The sequence below is a fragment of the Calonectris borealis genome, chromosome 3 (genome assembly GCF_964195595.1).
Source record: "Calonectris borealis chromosome 3, bCalBor7.hap1.2, whole genome shotgun sequence".
In the NCBI taxonomy this organism is placed as follows: domain Eukaryota; kingdom Metazoa; phylum Chordata; class Aves; order Procellariiformes; family Procellariidae; genus Calonectris; species Calonectris borealis.
The window spans coordinates 69662966-69684676 of NC_134314.1; the positions used below are offsets into that span (position 1 = coordinate 69662966).

The following is a 21711-nucleotide window of genomic DNA, read 5'->3' on the forward strand; positions in this document are numbered from 1 at the left end:
ACGTGTATGACGTGTTACAAAGAAATTGTTTTGATCTGCATCCTTAGGGAATACAGACTCAGGAGTTTTGCAAATTTGAAATTATCCGCCTCTGCAAACATTAATGCTATTTTATTAGTTCACTTTTTAAAGTTTACTTCTGATTTTTTTCTGTATTAAAAAAACTTTAAAAGCAAAATTTTTGTTTCACAAAGGAAAACAATTTCGTAAACAAGACCAACTCTACATATATTCCGACAAGTAATGAACTTGCAAGAGAAGTGTCCATTATGCTAATTATCAGTGGGTGCTACAAATTACCCAGGTGCTGGACATGAAAGTATTGCACCAAAATGTTTTCAGTTGAACTGCCATTTTATCCTTAGAAGTGATCTGAAAGGTAAAAGGAGGTTAAGCACCCAAATACCTTTGAAGACTTGAACTGAACTCTTAATTTGGGTATCTAACTCCTATTGATTGGAAGCTGATGACAGGACTTTAAAAACCTTTGAAGATCCTGTCTGCCATCCTTTTTAAGTTTCTTTGTCATGAAAAGAAATGACCTTAAAGATTATCCATTTCTTTCCTTTAAATGATATTAATCCTTCTCTCTTTCAACCAGTATTGTAGTTGGGATTCTTGGAAGACACTTTAAATAATACATGAACAGACTTTTGTATTTTATTAGGGAAGGAAAACTTCCACAAAAGAAAAACAACCTCTTTTCTTTTTAAACCTAAATTCTACAGCTATTTAAGAGAGAGAAAAAAAAACAAATTATTTTTTTCACTGACAGACCACTGCCTCCTTTGACCCAAAGATACACAGATAAACAGGGATGACCTTTTCCCATGTTTTGAATAGTATTGTTGCTACATTGGTGAGATACTCCACCTGCCAAAACTTACGCAAAGTGAATACTATGGATGTTTCACAATATTTTTATTATGCAAAATCACAGCAAATACAATAATGCATGCTAAAAAGATAGATGCTGCCACACTAGTTCTTTCACCTAGATTCAACAGAGGATTTGTTATAATTTGTATAGCTATCTTGTAAAATTAGTTGTTAAAAATACCCAAACCAGCAGTCTACCTAATACCATGTCTGCTATTTTTTTTTAAAAAAAAGTAAAGTCAGTTGAAGAGGTGAGAGAATTTAAAAATGCTTAATAGCATAGTTGTAAGCTGGTTTTCTATTTTTTAAATTATGTTAGAAATGCTTTTAAACATTTTGCATGAGACACTGAAAATCTATGCTTGAAACAGAGTCAGGAGAGACTGCACTGCACCTTTGGAAAAGATGGATTGAGAAAAGTACTAAATGGCAATTGCATTATGACTACAGCCATGAAACCTGCAGTTAAAGTGTAAAAAGTAAATTCCTCGGAGCCAACATAGCAGGAAAGAGCAGACCTTTGCTATCCTGCTGAGGAGGTCCTTACGATGAATTACGGCCCAAATCAGAAACGTTTTGAAACATTGCTGAGGGCTTTCCGCTCCCATCACTGTAATGACACTGGAGGATGCTCAGCAGTGATACCCTGTACCAGCTGGACAATACCTCACAGAATTGTGCCTGAACAATTGAATCAAGAAAGCACTTCAGTGATAACAGGTTCCCCCTGGGAAATTACTAGTTAAGGAAGGAAGGAGGGATACCAGCACAGGAATTTTAAGACGTGTGAGGAACTGGGAAACAGGAGGGCGGGGGACTGATCACAGCCTGTGTTGAAAGGGGAACATTAGGCTGGAGGAAAGGCAGAAGTTAAAGATCTTGTGGGTTGTCTTTGGGACAATTCTCAATCTAATTTAGGAATTAAGAGCTAGGACCGGATTAATGACATTGGCTGATGACAAAGTAGGGAATCTTTAGTCGATATAGAAGATGATCAAAATACTATCTAAGAAACTGGATCACCTTTTGGGTTGAAGTAACAAAAATACAAACATTTATACTCACAGACCAGAAGTAGGCCTTTTCTAACTGAAGAACTGTAGGGATATCAGTTAGAAATGGAAGAAGAAAAGCAAGGAAAATCTGACCATGTTTCTGATCTACAAATGGTTGTAACTTACAAATGGTTATAACCTACAAATGGTTACAACTAACCATTTGACGTGACTCTGAATCAAACAAATTTATTATAAGGATGAATTAGGAGAATTGTTTCCAGTAGACGTAAGGAAACATAATGCCATTGCTGATATGTCACTGGTAAGGCTTCACACAGACAAAACCAGAAAGCCTAATGCTAACTGGAAAGGGAACCAAGAACAGTTACCAGCATGATGTGACAGGAGGCTGAAAGGGCAACTATTATTTAGCATGGCAAAAACTAAAGCTGTGGTTTTGTGACTTCTTTTTAAAAATATATCTGTGGCTAAATATCAGGGAGGAAAAAGAGCATGATGTTTAGGATGATAACCAAACCATTACTGGAATTTGAAACGACTTCCTTTTAGGAATAATAAGGTCCAGGAAACCTACTGATTAAGATGAAATCTGATAAAATAATGGGATTATACCACACAGTCAATGTGACAGTAAAGGCTTACAGACCGGAAAGGACATTCTGGGTCTCGGATCCCTACATCAGAAATGAAAGATCATAAATAGGCTTCTATATGGGATTGTTTTAAATGAGCTTTTCAGGAAATTGGAAGTGAGGTGCAAATGACCTCAAAGGAAAGAAATTTTTCTATGGGTAGCATAAAGGGAAACTGGTCATTTGGTTTGTGTTATCTCTTTCATCTTACAAAGCCTATGACCCCTCAAGAAAAAAGATTTTTTTCTTCCTTAATTTATGCATTGTAGCTAAGCTTCCTGTTGTATCAACAGTATTTTTAAAATGACTTATTCATACGAGTAAAAAGCAAGGGTTGCCTGCACATCCCCCCAAATTAAGACACACAAAGTATTAACACCTTCCTCGTATCTATACAGTAAACTGAGTACAGATGCTTTAAAAGGCCAGTGACAATGAGGACCCTTTCAGATCCAGCAGCCGTGGCCTCGCTGAACCACTCTGAGGGGGGTATGCAGAGTCAAGCCTGCTCGAACCAAGCCTTCTGGCTCTGCTCAGCACCATGCTGTAGCTAATAACCCTTTGCAAGCAACGGCGACGCTGGTAATCCACTGCTGCCTGCTCACCGAGATGACTTCCACCTCTCCGACCCGGGAGCTCGGGACCAAGCCCAGAGCCCTCCTGCCTTGGGATGCTTTTGGTGGCTGGCTGCATGGCTTGTTGAAGGCGAGATCGCAAGCGGCTGATTTCTTCCGCGGCAGCAACACAAAGCGTCTGTAAACATGAAGACTATCAATTTAAGCCAGACTTACAAGTGCTCCACATTACAAAAATTATCAAGGCTGTTGTTGGGCCTGGCCCTGATTTTCCATATTACCTCTTAAAACAAATGCGTCATGCTCCAAAGACACAAGATTCCCTAACATACACGAGTATCACTCACAATCCACATAAAATCAACAAAGGTAAAAACCCACTTCTCTTCTCATGAAAGTATATCATTCTCAGACTACTAATCCTTGAAAGTTATACTCCATCTTCTTTTTCATATTTGTGTTATATTTACCATATCAAGGACTGGGTTGTGAGCAAGTTCCAGAGATGTCAGTGTAACCTAAGTGCTAAATTACTCTCAAATCTCCATTAAAAAATGCAACACTGAGCTAAGGTGGCCTGCAGAACCCTAGCTCTGACTTTTCTCCACACACATACAATAGCATAAACATCTTAATTTCATGACCAGAAGCTACTTGTTTGACATGATATAACATTTAATACAAAGTGAAGTTGACACTGACAGGATGAGGTAGCTATTCAATATTTTGTTTCATCCTCATTATTCAGCATGTAGTCCCAAGGTATTACTTATGGAACACCATCCAAATGTCACCCTCACTAAAGAATAATTCATTTTATTACGGACTTTTTTAAAAAAAGAATTAAGTTGCTGAAACTGGGGTCTGCCAAATTAGACATCCAACTTTTATTCCCATGTTGTGTAATCTCTGAGTAAGGTATGAAGACTTTTAACAAATACTCAGGAGTATAAAGTGAAATAATTGTTAGTACTGCCTAAACTGACAACGGGCTGAGTGGCAAGGGGTAGGAAAGCAAACATATTGCCCCCCAAAGCCGAAGCTTACTTTGCTCAGGAGGGGGAGGGAGAGCAGCAGCAGCCACTGCAAGAGGGTCTGTTTCATTCACGCCCCATCCAGCAGTCACCTCTGTGTTTGGACCAAAGTGAAGCACCGCAGCATTTTTTCCTGAGATTTTGGCAACAAGCCCACAGCAAGCTGTCAATGGAAATCTTCAAAAGGCTGTGACTCACCCGATAATGAATGGATTTCCAGTAGGCCACAGCAAGCACCTGTCTGCCTGAGGACTATTCCTCTCCAAAAAATTTCAAAATCCTGCTGCAAAGCAGGAAAGGCACTAGAGCTCCTCAAAATTAAGGATGCATCATTTATTTATTTATATAAGCAAAGGCGTAAGTCAGTCTAAGTCTAGGGATCACTACTTCTCTATCCTCAATAACATCCACCCCAGACATGTAATTTCTCTTCATAGTTATGAGAAGTTTCATTTTGGGGGATCAAATTCTTTCTGCTTTCACCTCTGCCTAACTCCGCATTCATTTAATGCATTATTTCCATTAAGCTCGGGAGACTTCCCAGCCCAGGGTATTTCTGCTGGAGGCCGATCCAGAATGGCGCAGCCTAGGATAGCAACCAGTTAAATCTTTTCTAATCCCTGCATTCAGAAATGGTGGCTCACAGCGGCTGGCACGCAGGAACTGAATAGAGCAGGCAAGCTCGTATTTCTCTCACCAGGCCAAATTAATAAAAACAAAACCTGATTTCTCCTTCTCGTTTTCCTATTCTTCCCGCTCCCCAATATTTTTCCTCTTTCAAACAATTTTTTTTTTTTTTTTATTTGAGAAGCTTAATGTTTGGCTGCCTTCTGAAGAAATGGGCACAGTGACAGATGAAAGGCCGTATTCATCGCCTAATTCAGAATAGGGAAAAACCGACTGCTGTGCATTTAAGATTCTAACAACCTTGCAATTTTGTATAGCCGTTTTCCCCAACCCGTTCTTTTGAAGAAATCTGCTTTTATTCTGTTAATAACTAACCACAGTTGCAGCAGCATGGATCCGATTAGCAGTTCTTATGCTACAAAGGAGAGGGGGGGAGGGCTGTGAACAGGGTTGCCAATTTGTCCACCTGGGTCCCCAGGAGAAAGATTAGATGAGGCACTTGCTCCTTTCTTCCCCACTCGCTCGCTGCTCTGCACTAGACAAACCTCTTCAAAGCTCAGCCACTGACTTCATTTTTTTTTTCTCTAAAGTCTCATTTAACCGCCCCTCCACATGTTTTGCACTCTGTGTCACCACGTCCCTCCAAAGCGACGGCGTGAATTGGCATGAGAGGGGTTGGGAGAGGCTGCGGCTGCAGCTTGCCCAGCGCTTTCTCTCACACCTCTACAGGGCCTCTGAATTGCTTTTAAATTTCATAAATTGTATTTTCTTAAATTTGTGCAAACCATTGGAAAAAAGCATCTATGTTCTTTAGGGAACATAAAGATCCAAACCCTGTAATCATACCATATTTTTTCACTCTGTCCTTTTAAGCCTTTCATAAAAATGACAGTTTTGCTTGCATTTAGACTGAAGTAGAAGATTGCAAAGGGTTGCATGGATTTAGTAATTGGTAATTACTTGGGACATGACATTACATGTTTGTTAATGCAAAAAGCATATGCTTCGGCTAGAGAAAAAACATTCTCAATTTCTTTATAAAATGTCTATTAACCAGAATATAAAATTGTAATTGATGCAAGTCCTAAATATCTAAAAGCTCCTAACAAAGGACGGGGTAGTATTTCTTCCGTATATTTGGCTCATTTCTTCCTTCCAGAAATGAAACCTACCCTGCCACACACCTGAAACTTAAAATTTCAGAAATCCATGTATGGAGTTAATCCAAGTTCCAAAAGTAAGAATCTTTCATTATCAATGCTCATTCTCTAGACTGCATTTATAACTACGAGGAGAGTTTTTCTCTAAGCTGTTCCTCATCGTGTCTACTGGTTTTAAGAGCCTGAGAAACACAACAAATGCAGCAGACATACACTTCTGATATTTGCCAGCTAATAAAAGCCTTAACTCCTACCATTGCCAAATTCTAACAAAACTATGTATCAACTTTCATTTATAATATTTGAAGTGTGAAAACATGCAAGATACCTAAGAAGGGTGAATGTGAACTGAAATTGCTATTTCTTATCCGTATTTCTTTTCCCTTGATCCAGCTACATGTAAGAATTGCTCAGAATAAATATTCATCATCAGGCAGCATTAACTCGAAAGACCAGCAGCGATGAAGTTTCACTCCTCCCTGCTCCTCCCGACTCTCTCAAGTTCAGGCAAGCAGGTAGAAATTGGAGCAGCGCTGATATGTGGCAATGAACTATTTTGCGAGTCCTGCCTGCTACTTCTCACACTAGTCCATTGCCTGTGATTAATGGGTGTTTTAGTAGCAAAATGTATGTGCTCTCATTAATACTATCCTCAAAAGGAACAAACTCTTAGATAATCTAGTTTTTCTTACTGCGTTATATTGCATATTACACAGCCCTGGACTCAACGGTTCTCAGGGACAGGGGAGAAAAGGGCAAGTTGAATGCATAAAGGATAAAAGCACCTTGAGGCAAACCCGCTTCCAAAAACCATTTGGTCGGTCCGATCTTCCTGAAGACAAGATCTATCATGCCATATTTCATCTCGCCCGACAACGGTAAGCTCCAAAGACCAGTGCAAAAGCAGCACAATTCTTCATGTATTTTTAATCAACTGAGAACTTTCATCCAGCGAGCTCCCTCCGCAAGGTCACACACCCCACGCGCGGCCACGCGCCTCTCATGCAGTTTGCAAACGCCAACTTCTATGTCAGCTTCTGTTTGGAAGGGGGAGTATCAATGTTAGCAACCCCTGGTTATATCATTTATAAACATGCAGATGTGGATTATTAAAGATTAATGCATTTTGGGATTGGTGTCGGCATTCCGTTTGTCTCACGCCGAAACCAATTCTGTTCTTCATTAGTCAACGACAACCCACATCACCCTGTTGTGGAAGAGAAATCAAAGGTGCAAGCGTGAATTGAGAGTAAGTGATGAAACTGATTACTAAGAAACTTAACGGCTGTAATCAATCAACACATCACAATAATTTGAGTCCACTGTTATCTGGAGATGGGGAAGAAACAGAAAAGCTCGCTGCCGGAGTGAGTTGTTCTTTTGTGTTTGCTTGCTAAAAACCCACTTTGCAATTTGACTTCCATATCTACCTATGGAGCGATGCTGTCAAAGGGCCATTCAAATCTTTCAAGCCGCAGCTCAACCTGCATGAATTCTGTCCCTAAGGAGGAGAGAGAACATCTTGCTTTTCATTAATTTTTAAAAAAATTATTATCTGGAGGTAGTGAAAATGTTCTTCTTTTGAGGCTAAATGGCTATTTTCTAGCTGGCCCAGAATTAATTCAAGCCATATATGCAATTGTTCAGGTTCCTTCTTCTAAGGGGTGACACACCACGTATCCGTCTAGTCAAGTCTGACACTAACTATGAAGCATGAAGGCCGCTTTAAATATCTCTAACGGCAGTGATACACAGCCCACTGAAAAACTGAAAACTGCAACAGCCTATCCCATCACAGAAACCAAACCACTTACGATATTTATGCTCTATTTTATCTAGGTATAATAACCATCTGTCAACAACAACAAAAACATACTGATGGAAACATGAGAGACTTTTCCCATTCGCTCATCAATCACTGCTTAGCATTGCAAAGGACGAGGGAGTGAAAGACAACCTTTTAATTTATGATAATATGCAAATTAATGCCTTATTTGGCAACACAAAGAAGGAAAGAGAGTCTATGTTTGTGTAGCCAAAAATGACAGAATAAAAAAACCCAAACGTTCAAAAACACATAAATTTCTTGACAAAAACATACGTGGGTTGAGCAAAAAAAGTTAGAAAGAAATGCAGAGGTTAATGATTAAATGTAAACAATAATTGCCCAGTGATGGCCTTAAAGTATACATCCAAAACTAACAACAAACATACCTGTCAAATCTTGGCGGCTGTGGTTAAGTATATTTGAATTTTGTTATGTGAACCAGAGCACATGCATAATTATGCAAAGATTTTAATTGGATTTCAACAGCCGTCATACTCTAGGTGGATTTGTACCAGTTCGGGGCTATCAATGACTCACAGAGCTACAAGAAGTGGCCTGTTGCACGCGTGCTGCCACAGCGTGCACAGCAGCAGATGCCCGGCCGTGCCGGCTGTTTGGCAATTGCCAGGATGGTGAAAACAGGCCTGGCAGGAATCAATGAAGAGCACAAACCAGGCATGGGGCAGAGCACAGCTATGGGGATGTGAGCACTACTGATCTGGCCGTCTGGGGGAGGTTTACACGAAGCCTTTGTAGGGTGCTGGATGACCCTCAGTGCCGTGCTCCAGTCCATGGGGCAGAAAAGTTTGTCACTGGCTTACACAGCAATTAAACACTGAAACTGAAACGTGTGACCGTGAAATACAAACATTGATAAACCAGATATTAAGCAACTGAAAACTCTAAAAACCAAAAACTACCCCTAAAAAATAACCAGCCAGGGCATGCTGGTTTCGGTGATTTATTGTTTTTCTATCTGACGCTTAACTTAGAGCTGATGAAAACCAGCAGGTTGATGGTGCTGGAACATGAAACCCTCTGTCGTCAGGAAAACCTAACAGGAGAAACTCGAACAGCGTGTCTCTGTCTCATTTCATCTCCTGCACCTGTTCTGGGAAGACCACCTCTGCAGAGAAGAACACCTCCCTGATCTCTCTGGCCAGACTGCGAGTATGACAGCAGGTTTGATAGTGCCTTTTGTAGCATGGGCTTTCCTCAAGAAACTGGATTAGGACTATTTAGTTATTTCACGAAGCCTTGAGACAACACATTATTCATCAGTTGTGACCTGGGCTGAATTCTAATAGGTATCACAGGTTAGATGCTTCATATGCTTATGCAATGCCTTGAGCTAGAGCGCCTTACAATTTGCTTATTTTTCTCTTGTCAAAAGACAGAAAAACCCTAAATGTTGTTCAAACCCTTCAAAATAAAAGGTTTTAAACTACTGCTATGTGAAACATTCACATATTTCATTTGTAAGCATTCTAGTTTTGCAAAACTGCTGAATAGATGTTTTGTGCACTAGCAGTGATTAAGAACATAGCTATGTCAATGGCATTTTGTGTTTTGTTTTTTTCTGGTCCGGATGCCAATGAACAGCATGCATCTTCCTTGCAACAAGCTGTTGCAAGATTTTTGCCTCCGGAGAAGCCAAGGGGGAAATATTGATAGATGTGTTAAAATAATCTTTCTAGACAGGGGGATCATATCCATTTTACAAGGATATAATCCCCTTTTTTGTTTTGCAATTATTTTAGGGTATCTGTAAAACTTCAACAAAAAATATAGTATTATAAATTCACTTTGATATAGTAGTCTTCTCTCCCTCAAATAATGTTTGAAAAGAGTCCACGTGTATAACATACCAGTAGTGGTGGTCAATGGAGTAAGCATGTGGAATAGCTCAATCCCAAGCAAAAGATTTTTCCAAATTCTTGTTTAAAACGTGATCTGTCTGATCGTCTTGTCTTACTGCAGCCACTTCTGGAAACAGTTCAACTCTTAGGCTTCTCCTTTTATAAGGCATGAAAGAAAGCATCACTCCTATTCAGATTTTTGCATCAAAATATCCTTTTGGACTATGATAGACTATTGCTCCTTTTTTTTCTTCTCTCAGCATTTTAGTCACTCTAGTCTATCCATACATTGCCTAACATGCACACCAAGGCAAGGTTTCCTGTTACAGCTCTCTTTGGGCATCCCATTCCCCTCTTGCTCCTTTTTTGCCTGGAGTGCCAGCTGTAATTCTGACGGGTCCTGGATTTCAAGCTAGCTAGCTGATCAATACAGGAGGGGAAGACCTCCGGGTTTGCAGAGAGTAGAGTTGATCACTGAATAGAACACATCTATTGACTCATATAATTATCAGAATTAAAAATTAGGGGTCTTTTTAATCAGAGGAGGGTGCTGACTACTGGTTAGCATAAATGGCAATAACATTCCTAAGTGAGAGTATACACACATAGATTTCTTCCTGAAAATTATAACTCCAGCTGTATCCAAGCTCCTTGGTGAAAGAAGACATCAATACAATTGTAACAAAAACAACAACGCAGCTTAACAGAGTGAAAATAAGGTTGTTTGTTCAGAAAGTATTAAAAGTGCAAGTCAAAATACTGATCTATGCGAAAATAATAGTTTTATGTATTTCTAAAGATGGCATTTGCTATTCATTATTAGTGTAGCATACCCTTTTCTTCTATACAGATAAAAATTGCTGCAGAGGTTTAAAAATAATAGAATCTATTAACTTGTACAAAATCTGCTTGTCCATCATGGGTTAAGGCATTCCTGGCCTATCAGCAATCTTCCACAGAACTCTTACTATTAAAAATTTTTGCTGCTTACACCGCAAGGGAGAAAAAGCTGACAAAAGCCTTTGGCCAGTGAGATCAAAATTGGGGATGGGGGGGAGAAAGGGGAGTTTAGCTTATTTACATTTTTGCTTTGTTAGTAAACCAGAATGGTTGGAGCAGGAGGGAAAGGAAAAAAAACCAAAGAGAGAAAAGTGAAATTAACAGCCACTAAATCTTCTGGCAACAGCACTGCATTTTGATGATGTGCTGCGTCAGCTTCCACTAATGGTTTAGGGTTGAATCAGGCACAGTTCAAGACCCAAAGCAGTACAGGGCATCACACCTCATTCTTCGGAAGAACACGTACCCTAATTATGAACATGGCTACAAAATAAAGAGATTAGGATTTCTGGCAAAGCAGAATAATGATCTACTTAACAGGAAATCAGAATGCCATTTTGAATCGCTAAAAATCATAGAAGAGTAGGATTTCAGTGCTGTAATGAATGTGCGTCTGAATGAGAAGTGTTACCATTTGAGAGAATACTATCTTTCTGAGCAAAACCCTTGTAAGTTGCTTTTTCTGCTCTTAGGGGTTAATCTCCCTGGTCTATTCCAGTAATGCAAATGGAAACAAAGGCTGTATATGTGTGTGCCACTTACCACACAAAATATCCGTCCAGTATTTCAGAGAGCACAGGAAGGAAATGCCCACTGAGCTAGGGACGTGCCAATGTCAGTGCTGCCTGTGCCAGTCCATTCCCGTGAAATTCACGGCGTGTGGCAGAAAGCAATGCGGGCAGCAGGCTTGTGGTGGGGTGGGAAGACAGCTTTAACAGGCAGTGGAAGAGAATCAGCCATTTGGGAGGTTTAATAGGGGGCTGTTTGTTTGTCTGCCCTTTTGATGTTAAATTAGTCTTCAATTTTGTTGCAAGGAAGGAGGCATTGGGAAAAGGATGCTTCTCTTCCAGTAAACCCTGGGAAAGCAACACCTTTATTTTAACGGCCTTCCCACCAAGAACCCCCTGCAACATTTTGGCTTTCCCTAGCCATAGCTATCAGCAACACAACAGCTGCTCATTTTACAATGACTTGCTGGAGAGAGAATGATTGAAAGAGCCAATCTATGTCACATGGAGAAGCTGTGGCACAACATTGCAGGAGGTAATAGGAGAGGAATGAGGTCAGAACAAACAAGGGTAGGGTGAGAACGGAGAGGAAAATAGCAGCGAACAAAATTATTAAAGGCGAGACGCTGTACTACACAATCTATGTTTAAAAACGGCCACAACCTGAATGCTGCAAACAGCCGCAGAAATGCAAACAAGCTCTGTATTACTTTTTCATAGGGTCTCGTGAATATGGCTGATGAAAAAAGCTACCAAAGTGCTAGCAATGAAGCACAATGGTGGGAATACACTTAAGTGAAAGCACAATCTAATTCATACGGCTTGAAAGCCCCAGCACCCGGCAGCATCCCACTAGTCGCAGGGTTTTAAATAGCAGCCTTGCTCATGTCATTTTGTAGCTTGAGAAACACAGCAGCAGCAGCGGCAGCAGCAGCAATGCTACCGCAGCTGCCCGGCTCCCCTCTGGAGAGCGCTGCATTAGCTCACGCCTGGGAGTTCACCTTTAGCAAAAGAGCTGCAGAGACCAGGAGCTCGCCCACACTGGGGAAACAGCGGCGGGTGATTTTGATTTAGTGCCATTCATAAAAATCCTTCCTGAGGAACAGTTGCTTTTGTGTTACCGCAGCAGACCAGAAAACCATCATGCAAAATGGTGGCATGGTTTGTATGAAGAGGCAATACTTTTCACTAGGCCAGTCACAAAAATGAGCTTTTGGGCTCAGCTGAAGTGATGAAGCGACTCTGACCCTGACCTCTGGGCCCACACCCCTTCTATTTTTACCCCACGGGGATCAACTGGTTTCATAAAAGTTATTACTTTCCCCTACACACTGTCCTTTTCCCATCCTTATCTATCATGGCTACAATAAAGCTATTTTCAACGTCACAACGTTGTTTCCCTATTCAGCAATCAGGCTGCTAAAATGCCAATCCATTTACTTGCCTGAATCTGACTGTGGGAAAATGTTACCTTTCCAGCTAGGTGGACTATCTGGCTTCACTCAACAACAGGGACGGGCTTCTGCGCCACGTACTGGGAAATACGCTGCAAATACAAAGCTACCGTACTGCACATAATGCAAATACGCTGGTCCTGCCGCTGTCCCCGCTATTCCTGCCCCACCTGAACACGTGCTGCCGGTCAGAGTGGCTGGAGAGGGAAGAAATAACTGCAGGACACGCATGCAGCATCAGGGCTCGACACGCTCAGGCCACATTCAGTATGCAATATTCCTGTGTGCACTGAGCTTAATCCCCTTTGCTTATCTAATTTAACCTCTCTATACAAACAGGCACGTACATTTTACACAGGTACGTTTGTACTGAATACCAAAACACATGCTGCTCACTGAATTTTAACCTGCATTTGGTTTACAGCACATGTAATGAAAAGGCATCACTGCTTTTGTTTCTTTTAACTGAACTCCATGTTGATTTTTTCGTGGTTTTGTCAGCAACTGATGTTATCCCTGGGGTAATGCCAGCATTCTCCTAACTCTTAGGAATTCCCCTAGTATTCAAGATGTCAGAAAATAATAAAAAACTTGAGCATCAGAAAGAGAATAAACTCATCTGAAATACCAAATACACATTGCTGCCTGACTCCCTGCAAGTAACATGCCAGATGGGTGGGGACAAGGTAAGAACTGGAATTAATGCATGCCTTTTTTTTCTTCTGGGTATCTTAACAGATGTCCACAAATTTCTGAACGTACATGAATGACTGTGTGTCATACTCTATGTGGCACAAGAGGGCGAGTGGCAAGCCTGCCACTGGCATTTCAATTATTACCGGTGGGGATGGATTCCTAGTAACTTGTTGACCTTTGCAAATATTAAGAAATAGCTCATACAATATTCTGTACTCGTGTCCAAAATTACATTATCACAATACATGGTTGGAAAATCTGTGCCTCATCGTGCGGGTCTGAAACCACCATACAAGTCCAAGAGCTAAAACCAACAAAAATACACAGTAAAACCAAAAAAGGGGCCCTGTAAATAATACAGAGAAATATGTGACAGATAGATGACACACGAACCAAATACAAAAATTACGATCAAGTATTCGCATTGGTCGATCATAAAGACATTTATCAAACACATGTATGGAGTCAAGTTCAGAACTTTAAGCACTCCGAGGGCTTGGCAGCTGAAGTTTAGATGGCATTCACCCCTGCTTTAAGTATGCATTTTTTGCAGAAAAAGGCCCTGAAAATGCAGGATTCTCAGAAAATAAATTAATTTGGAATACAGGAGTATTTATTTATTTAATAAACCCATCTATCGGTTCAATTTTGTTTGTTGGAACAAACTTACCTGGAATACTCGCTGGAGAAATGGGACCAGATCTTGACTGGTTGCTTCCAACGGGAGAGCCTACAGGGGAAGGTGATGGGCCCCCGGGGATGCCAGAGAGATGTGGAGAAGCATGAGGGGAGAACGGAGACTGTGCAGGGTTGCTCTGCTCCCCCTGGCTGCTCGTAGAGCCTGACGCACTAACGGCTGAGCTCAGGGTTGCTTCGGTTCCAGTTGGCAAGTCGTCAATGGATCCAGATAAATCCTGAGGAAAAAGGAAAAAAGAATGTAAGTAGTCGTACGAACTAATACTCAGGCCGCTGGACTCAAGAGCCGGCATAACAACGAGGTCCATTTATTTACTTATTGCAGCAGATAACTGAGAAGTTGTCTTCAACATTGGTTCATGTAGTTAAATGATGGCAGAAAACGAGGATAGTATGTACAATTCTCTGCTTAACCTCTAATTCTTCTGAGAAAAAGAACAAGCAAGGGCAACAAATGAATTGGAACCAAATTCACTCAACATTGAATCTAACCTTTTCCATCTGGATTAAGCTTTCAAAATTAATCCCACAAATTCTGCCTGAGCATACCAAAACTAATGAAAATGATACATCAGCTTCACTTTCACACCGTATTTCATTTTGGGGTTTGCTACCGTTACAATCACAGCTTATACACTTCACTCTTTAAACCATCGCCAAAACGAGAAAAGAAGGGTGTAAAATATGCAGCCCTTCTAAAATTCGCATGCAGCTCCTTCACCTCGCAGAAGAGACACAAGAAGAGGCCCTGCCCTCAGCAGCAGCATAGGACCCGCTGGCCACATAGGAGCAAAGAAGGCTGCTTCTCTATTTCCATCAAATACCAGTGTACAACTCACAGTTTCTCTTCAATTTCATTTGAATACACTGCTAAACAGTTGCTCCATTTCAGTTCATAACTGCTGTGTCTTCAATGAGGAATTTCCTCCATAGGTCAAAGCACATCTGAGTTCTAACTATGAATCGCTGGGCATACTCCCTAAAGCTGTAACACGGGAGTTATACTGGTCTTTGGATCTGTGGGAGTTATTTGTTTTTTTCAATCATTGTAAAATCAGATATGAAAAACCAAGAATGCTGTGACAAAGCAAGTGCATGCCCGTTAACTGTCAGGAAAAATGTTAATCCCTAAGCATCACAGAAAAATCTCATACAAACTGAAAAGCGCAAAGATAGCTGTGCTCCCGTGACTGTTGGCAAGGCACAAGTTAACGAGCACGTTACTATTTCTATTAGCAAATGAAGGTGCAAACGAGGCAGAGAGCTACCTCACATATAAAACAGGTCATTAAATGACCTTTGAGGCTTCCAATAATTGGGATGACAGAGTGTGGTTACTTTGGCTGATAATGACTTCACTTGTCTGGCTCATGCAAGTGGTTGTACTGCAGACAACGGGACCCGTCATCCAAGTAGCACAACAAAAAGAACTGGGCTCTGCCTGAGCAAAGAGCTCAGGAAGCAAATCCTTACTGATGCCTAATTTTCATAACAAAAAATAAAGTTATTTTTAGAAGTTACAGAACTTGGATGAAATGCAAAGTGGTGCATTTAGAGTAAGAGTCCTGCCCGATGCTGACTACGCCCATTACGAGGGAGGCTCACAGCCAGTCTCCCCTAAGAGACAGACAGTCAGTCTTCCAAGGCATGGAAAGAATAGGATTAACAGTTTAAACACCAGTAACACTCATAAGAAGCCACCTAGAACGCTACGTCTTATTCCTCCTCATGCATTAAGGTAGCAAATACAACCCACTCGACTTAGCTCTCTGCAGGACATCTTGCAGACCTTATTTCCAACGAATTTCCATGGATACTTCAAGCACAACTCTCACCACAGGTTAATTTTGCTTTTTCTGACAAGCACAAAATTGTACATGTATTTCATTAGGCATATGAAAAGCAAAAATTAAGTTTGCAACTTCAATCCATGTGTGGACTCTGCATTCACTCAAGAGTAGACTTCCAAATCCCTACAAATGGAATTTAATTGTGAAATGGGCAATAAACTATTTTCACGGTTTCTTTTTCGAAACTATTAACTATAGAAAATGTAAACAAGAAATAACACCGTTTGGTACTGTATAGAGCAACGCTAGCAACACAGTAGAACGTATTTGGCAAACAGGTAAGCAATTACTGCTTTTCCATACATAATACGGTATTCTTCTAAATGGAATCAAATCGCTGCTGTCGTGATGTGTAACAAATGCTGCAGGAAGTGCTGATAAAACAAATGCTGCTGAAAAGCATATAATAAACCCCTGAAAACCGAATGTAGCAGAATAGAGCCTATTCTAAAGGAATACAAATTCTGCGTAAAAACACAGACAGGCGCCCAACTGATAGAAGATATAGAAAGCACAGGGTTTTACGTTTAGAATAACAAAGATTTTAAAAGGGTGTGTGGATTAAAGCTTTCATTTGTTTTGGCAAGCCACGAAGTACTTGAAAAACAAACACGCCAAAATAACAAAAAGCCATGAAGCACTTAGCACTGTCCGTGATAAAATTATCTGTTGTTCAGAGACCAAGGCAAAACCAGACTGCTCCCCACAGCATCTCCCCAGCTTGCCGAGCATGCGTGTGGGAAAGAACTTGGGGACAGGAATGAAGTTCACTTTTCCCATCAGGTCGCATCTGACTTCTCCAGCCTCCTGTGGGGGTGGAGCAACTGACGAGTCCCAGGCGTTTCCTCAAGTGCCTGCCTTCCAGGGATTTCCTCACCAACCTCATGCAACTCCTTCACCAAAGCGGAAAAGAAAGAGGAAAGCTTGCATGACGCCAGCTATTTAAAGAGCGAAGCCACACCACCCCCCCAGTACATGCAGAGGGAGCAGCCAGGCGGGCTCAGCACACCCGCAGTGCCTCGCGCTCCCCACGTGCGCTCAGCGTAAGCACTGATTTCCTCCCCGGGCTGGGGAACTTCGCAATCAACTCATCTGCTGAGGATGCTACGGTAGCATTCATTCGTCAGACCCATCAAGAAAGCTGATAATGAGGTTGCTCTCAGGACGGCACGAAAGGCTGTTGCCTATCTAGATGCCTGGGCTGTGCTACACAACCTTTACCTTGTGTTACAGCGGGCTAAAATGAGAAATACCAGCTGTTCTGCGCAGGGTGGTTTGCAGATCATTACTTTGTATTTTTTGCTAACATACACTTCGTGGCCTTACCTAGTCTTCTAAGGTAGAAAGCCTGAGCAGGTGAGCTATGGGGAAACTTCCAGCATACAAAGGCTTTAGAAACACCTCTGTTATCCACAAAAGCTAATTGGGAAATTAAAGAGAAGGAGAAGAAAGACTTTCTGTGAAGCGCCTGGACAGAAAGAGCAGAAGTCGACTTACTGTTCTCCTATTATCAGTATTTTAATGCTTGCTTTTACCTTGGTTTAACAGAACAGTAATGAAGTCATGTGCAATTTCCACATCACAAACATTTATTTATGTATAAAATACTGTACACGTACACATTATATACGTAAATTACATGGATATACTTGCATTTACTTAACATAACCATATGTAAAGCTATTAAAAAGCCTACTAATAAGAGAAATTCACAGTGGTTTAAGCATACAGCCTAGTTAACAAAGAAGCTCTGTAACTAATACTCCTCTAGAGGACAATTTAGTCAGCAGGGCACCAACTCTATTCTTCTTTTATAAGTACTATCAGATCTATGATGCCTGTAAAGAACAGAGAGACCTTACTTACTGCATCTCATTCAAACCAAGGCACCTTCAAGCTACAGTGCTTCCATTTATCTTGTTGGAAAGTTGGCAGGTTAGGTAATTGCTGGGATTCTTTTAAGGGGCTGAAGTCCCCGTACCCTAAGGCATGCCTTAAATTTTGCCTCTCTTCAGAGGCTTTTTCTGGAAAGCACTCGTATCTTCCAGTAAAATACAGTAAGTCTAGAAATACCAGAAATCTCTTGTTTCTTGTAGATCTGTTTCTTGTAGAGTAATCTTATTATTCTTGTCTATGGTATTGGTATGACTATATTTTCAAATGTGGCACCAACTCTAAGAAAAAATGAAGGACAAAATAATTTTTTTCCCTTGTCGCAAATCCATATTACAGTTCTGCATTCTCTATGTCAGCTTTACAACCTATATTATTCAGGACATCCCAGCCAGGTTTCAAAGTTCATTTCTAGATAATACCTTGATTACAAACTGAAATGTCCCTGTGCAGGATTTATCTGTTTTAGCAAAGTGTTTTATCTCTAACTATCTTCACTTCTAGCCTCACCTTCCACCCATGCACAACCTTTATTCTTGTCCCTCTGACAAGTACAAGAGCTAAAATGAACAGGATCACATTGTGCTTGGGATTATAATGTTATGCCTTCCTGGTGGTATGATCTTATCAGACTGACAGGAGAGACACTCTTGAAACAGCACAGCAATTTACTATTGCAACGCAGCCAGCAAGGGGTAGAAGGAAGCAAACTGCTTACATAGAGCCAGGAAACCCAAAGTTACCTACAAAGAGAGTAAAAGAAAAAAAAATACAAACACCCATATATAATATAATAATGTTAACTTACGCGAGGAATACACCTAGATCCAATAAACAGCAAAAAGGAGAATATAGTAACTCAATAATACCACCACAATTTTACAGAGTGTGACAGGATTAGAGCATTCACCACGGAGCAAAAATTTACACCACAAACACTTCATAGAGTTGCCCGTTTTGTCAAGAGTGTCTCACCAGACATAAAACAAGATTTTACTAAAGGGATCCCTTGCTAAATACCTACAGTTGAAAAATGATAAGCATCTTCTCTGAAATCAGTATAAAGGGAAAGTGTGGAGCACCTTGCTAACTGAGCTCCTACGCTGCTAAATTGCACCCTAAGTTCACTGTTAGTTACACACTAGGTTACTGTAGTTTGGGGCTTTCTTGCAGGGATTGTGCGGAGCATATACAACCTGGGATTTATTTAAACTTCCCAGTTGTTGCCTGTTGATTCCTTTATGCTCAGGGAGTAGAAGAAAAGCAGAGGTATTCTGTAGATATTAAAATTAAAGACACCCAAAAACCTCCCGGTCTCCAAGAAGCTGAAAACCCCAGACTCTACCCTACCGTCTGTTTTGCTAGCACGAATCCCAGCGCTATGCGTAGGGAACTGCAGCAACTGACTGGCTGCAAGATCAAAGCCCTGCTCGCTCCATTCAGGCCTTCCTGCAGTCTTTTATATAGGATGCAGGATGGTGCTGCTCAAAGACAGGATCCTGCATGAAATATCCATCTCCTTAACACGAATTACCGCTTTTAGAAGTAAAATTATATATACACGCAAACATATTTTACATGTAAGTATGTAAATATATATTCAAGCAGACATACACTCTGCTATTGTTTTGGAGCCATGGGGGATTATGAACAATATGCTCTGTAATTGAGATTAACTTTGAACAAATGATTTGGCTGACAAACACACATACGCACACAAAGGGAAAACCCACAATAGCTCTGTTTAAATTTCAAGATATTTGTAAGACCTCTTTTCATCACAAAGCAGCCTATAATAGCATGTTTCAAGAAGTCTTCCAAAGGCCCTGCTGGTCACATTGTCGAGGCAGCGAGCGAGCTAACAGCCTCCCATTGCCCGCACAACTGGAAAAAACACACAGGCACAGCGACGATGGGGACGACGAGGGAAATCCTTTCATTTTCAAAGGCTGCTACACCCTACACGGATGTCTTCCTTCCATGCCAGCTACACTGCGAGACCCTCAACTAAGCACATCAAACATACCTAACGCACATCCTTAACAAATTCTTCTTTAACAGGAGACAGCAAGGCTGCCGTCACATTTTTGCCAAAGTGCCTTTTACACCCCTTACTGAAATGAATTCGGGGACAGAAAACAACATTCATTCTCTGAATCTTGTTAATTCAAGGTTTGGAAAAGGAAAAGTAGACAAGATCACTTCCATTTCAAACACCTCCTTGAGGAAAAAGCTCGATTTTTATGGATGGGCACAACTCTACCTCAGAACATGCTATTGCAAGGAGAGGATTTGTTTCATGCTAAAAACTTACTTGCATGACAAACCCAAACTTTGACAATAGTTGGGTGGAGGTACTTTTTAGTTAGTCATGGTACTTGTCACTCTTAATTTACTCCACTTACTAGATGTTTTAGTGTTTTTAATCAAATTTTTAACTTTAACCTCTATGCGGTAAACTATTCATGCAATACTCTGGATGAAGGAAATTCTATGTATGTGATAAAAACACTAGCTGCTTGCACTAAATTTAGTGACAAAGCACCACTTGCTGGGGAAACAAATTCCCTTCATTCTGCAGACCTCATATGCTTCCCAAAATAACTCAGTTACTGAACTGTGTTGCAAGGACTCTGATCAGTATCAAATACCTTCTCTGAGAAGTTATACAGGGAAGTCCCCAAGGATGCAAAATCTTTTCCCCAAAGCTCTATATTCACTCAAGCAACTGAGAAAAAGCGTAAGCAAACAATGCAGTGCCAGTGCTCTATCTGCTGTCTTTTCAACCTATGGGATCCTGGAATTACATCAGCCTTCAAGAAATTATCTACAAAAAGCCAACTTGGAAAAACAGATTCAAGGCACAGCTTACTACCTAATCGCTAAGTGAATGACTGTTTTGGACAGTTCTTACTCATAATTTGGATATGAAATTCATTTCCAGTCTTAAAAAATCCCCCTGATTAAAAGTGCACAGAAAATGTTGTTTCTAAGAAAAGTGTTAGTCCTAATAAATAATTATTTGCCGAGAGTGGGGAAAGAGCAAAGGAAGGTTTGCTTTTTTGTTTTTTAAACAGGTTCACTAAAGCTGGTATGAATTTTGCTTCTGACTTTAACTGACTTGGGTTTTTCTCCAAACACTCAGTTAATGGGAATGTTTCATCTTCCAAATGTAAGGGATCTTAAGTGGACTCGCTGCAAAGGCAAACCCAAATGTACAGTCACGCCTGTTTTTTCCCCCTTCTCTTCTTTTTTTAGGTAAGTCCTGGTCCTATGATATGAACACCAAAGCATACATGATGAGTTGGTGCAGAGTGTCACTGGCTCAGATCTCAGATTAAGGACCTGAGCTGTCGGGACTATGCAGACCGCGCAGGAGAGGCTGTGGCTGAAGGCACACCTCCTTGAACATGTGCCCGCAGGCTTGGACTTCCGTCGACAGTGAACACCACTGCAACAGCATAGCCCGCGAGGGTCAAGAGATGCAACCGGCCTTCCCGGCTGCCCAGGCAGGACTGCCACCCTAATGAGGAATTAGGAATTGTTCTGCTGAATATGGCATCTCACTGTAGCATTCAATTCCCAGTTCATTTAAAGAATGAATAATTTCTTACCACATTTGTCTAACAAGCAAAGGATCTGTGTTTGTAAGACAACCTCAACTAAAAATAAAAATTGTTGACCTGTGGATACAGGTGTCCAAGAACAGAACATGGTATGCCCGCATCTGTGAGACACGGGATGAGAAGAAGTTGCTAAGATGGTCACACTTCTGTGCCTATGCTGACCCACAATGGGATCTTATTTGCTTGTCCAGACAAGAGCTTTATAGCAAAAACAACTTAGGGCAATTAGAAATGCAAAACTGACACTGCAGCTTCGAGGCACCAGACGAAAGCCCAGACAACCGCACACCTCCCTGCCCATGCTGAATGCCACTC

The 21711-nt window shown here is 41.0% G+C and overlaps 1 protein-coding gene across 14 annotated transcripts in view; it reads right to left on the reverse strand.

The window, feature by feature from the left end:
* ARID1B (AT-rich interaction domain 1B) overlaps nucleotides 1-21711 on the reverse strand; it is a 336572-nt gene that overhangs the window by 87444 nt on the left and 227417 nt on the right. For 11 of the 14 annotated variants that reach the window (XR_012673020.1, XM_075146078.1, XM_075146076.1 and 8 more), the window contains one exon: nucleotides 14002-14245. Coding sequence is in view for 9 of the 14 variants with exons in the window: in XM_075146078.1 (XP_075002179.1) it covers nucleotides 14002-14245 (244 nt within the window). In the remaining 5 variants the exon portion in view is untranslated. Of the gene's footprint in view, nucleotides 1-3135; nucleotides 3284-14001; nucleotides 14246-21711 lie in introns of those variants that run through there. The other 3 variants (XR_012673018.1, XR_012673019.1, XM_075146093.1) reach the window with 2 other exon arrangements.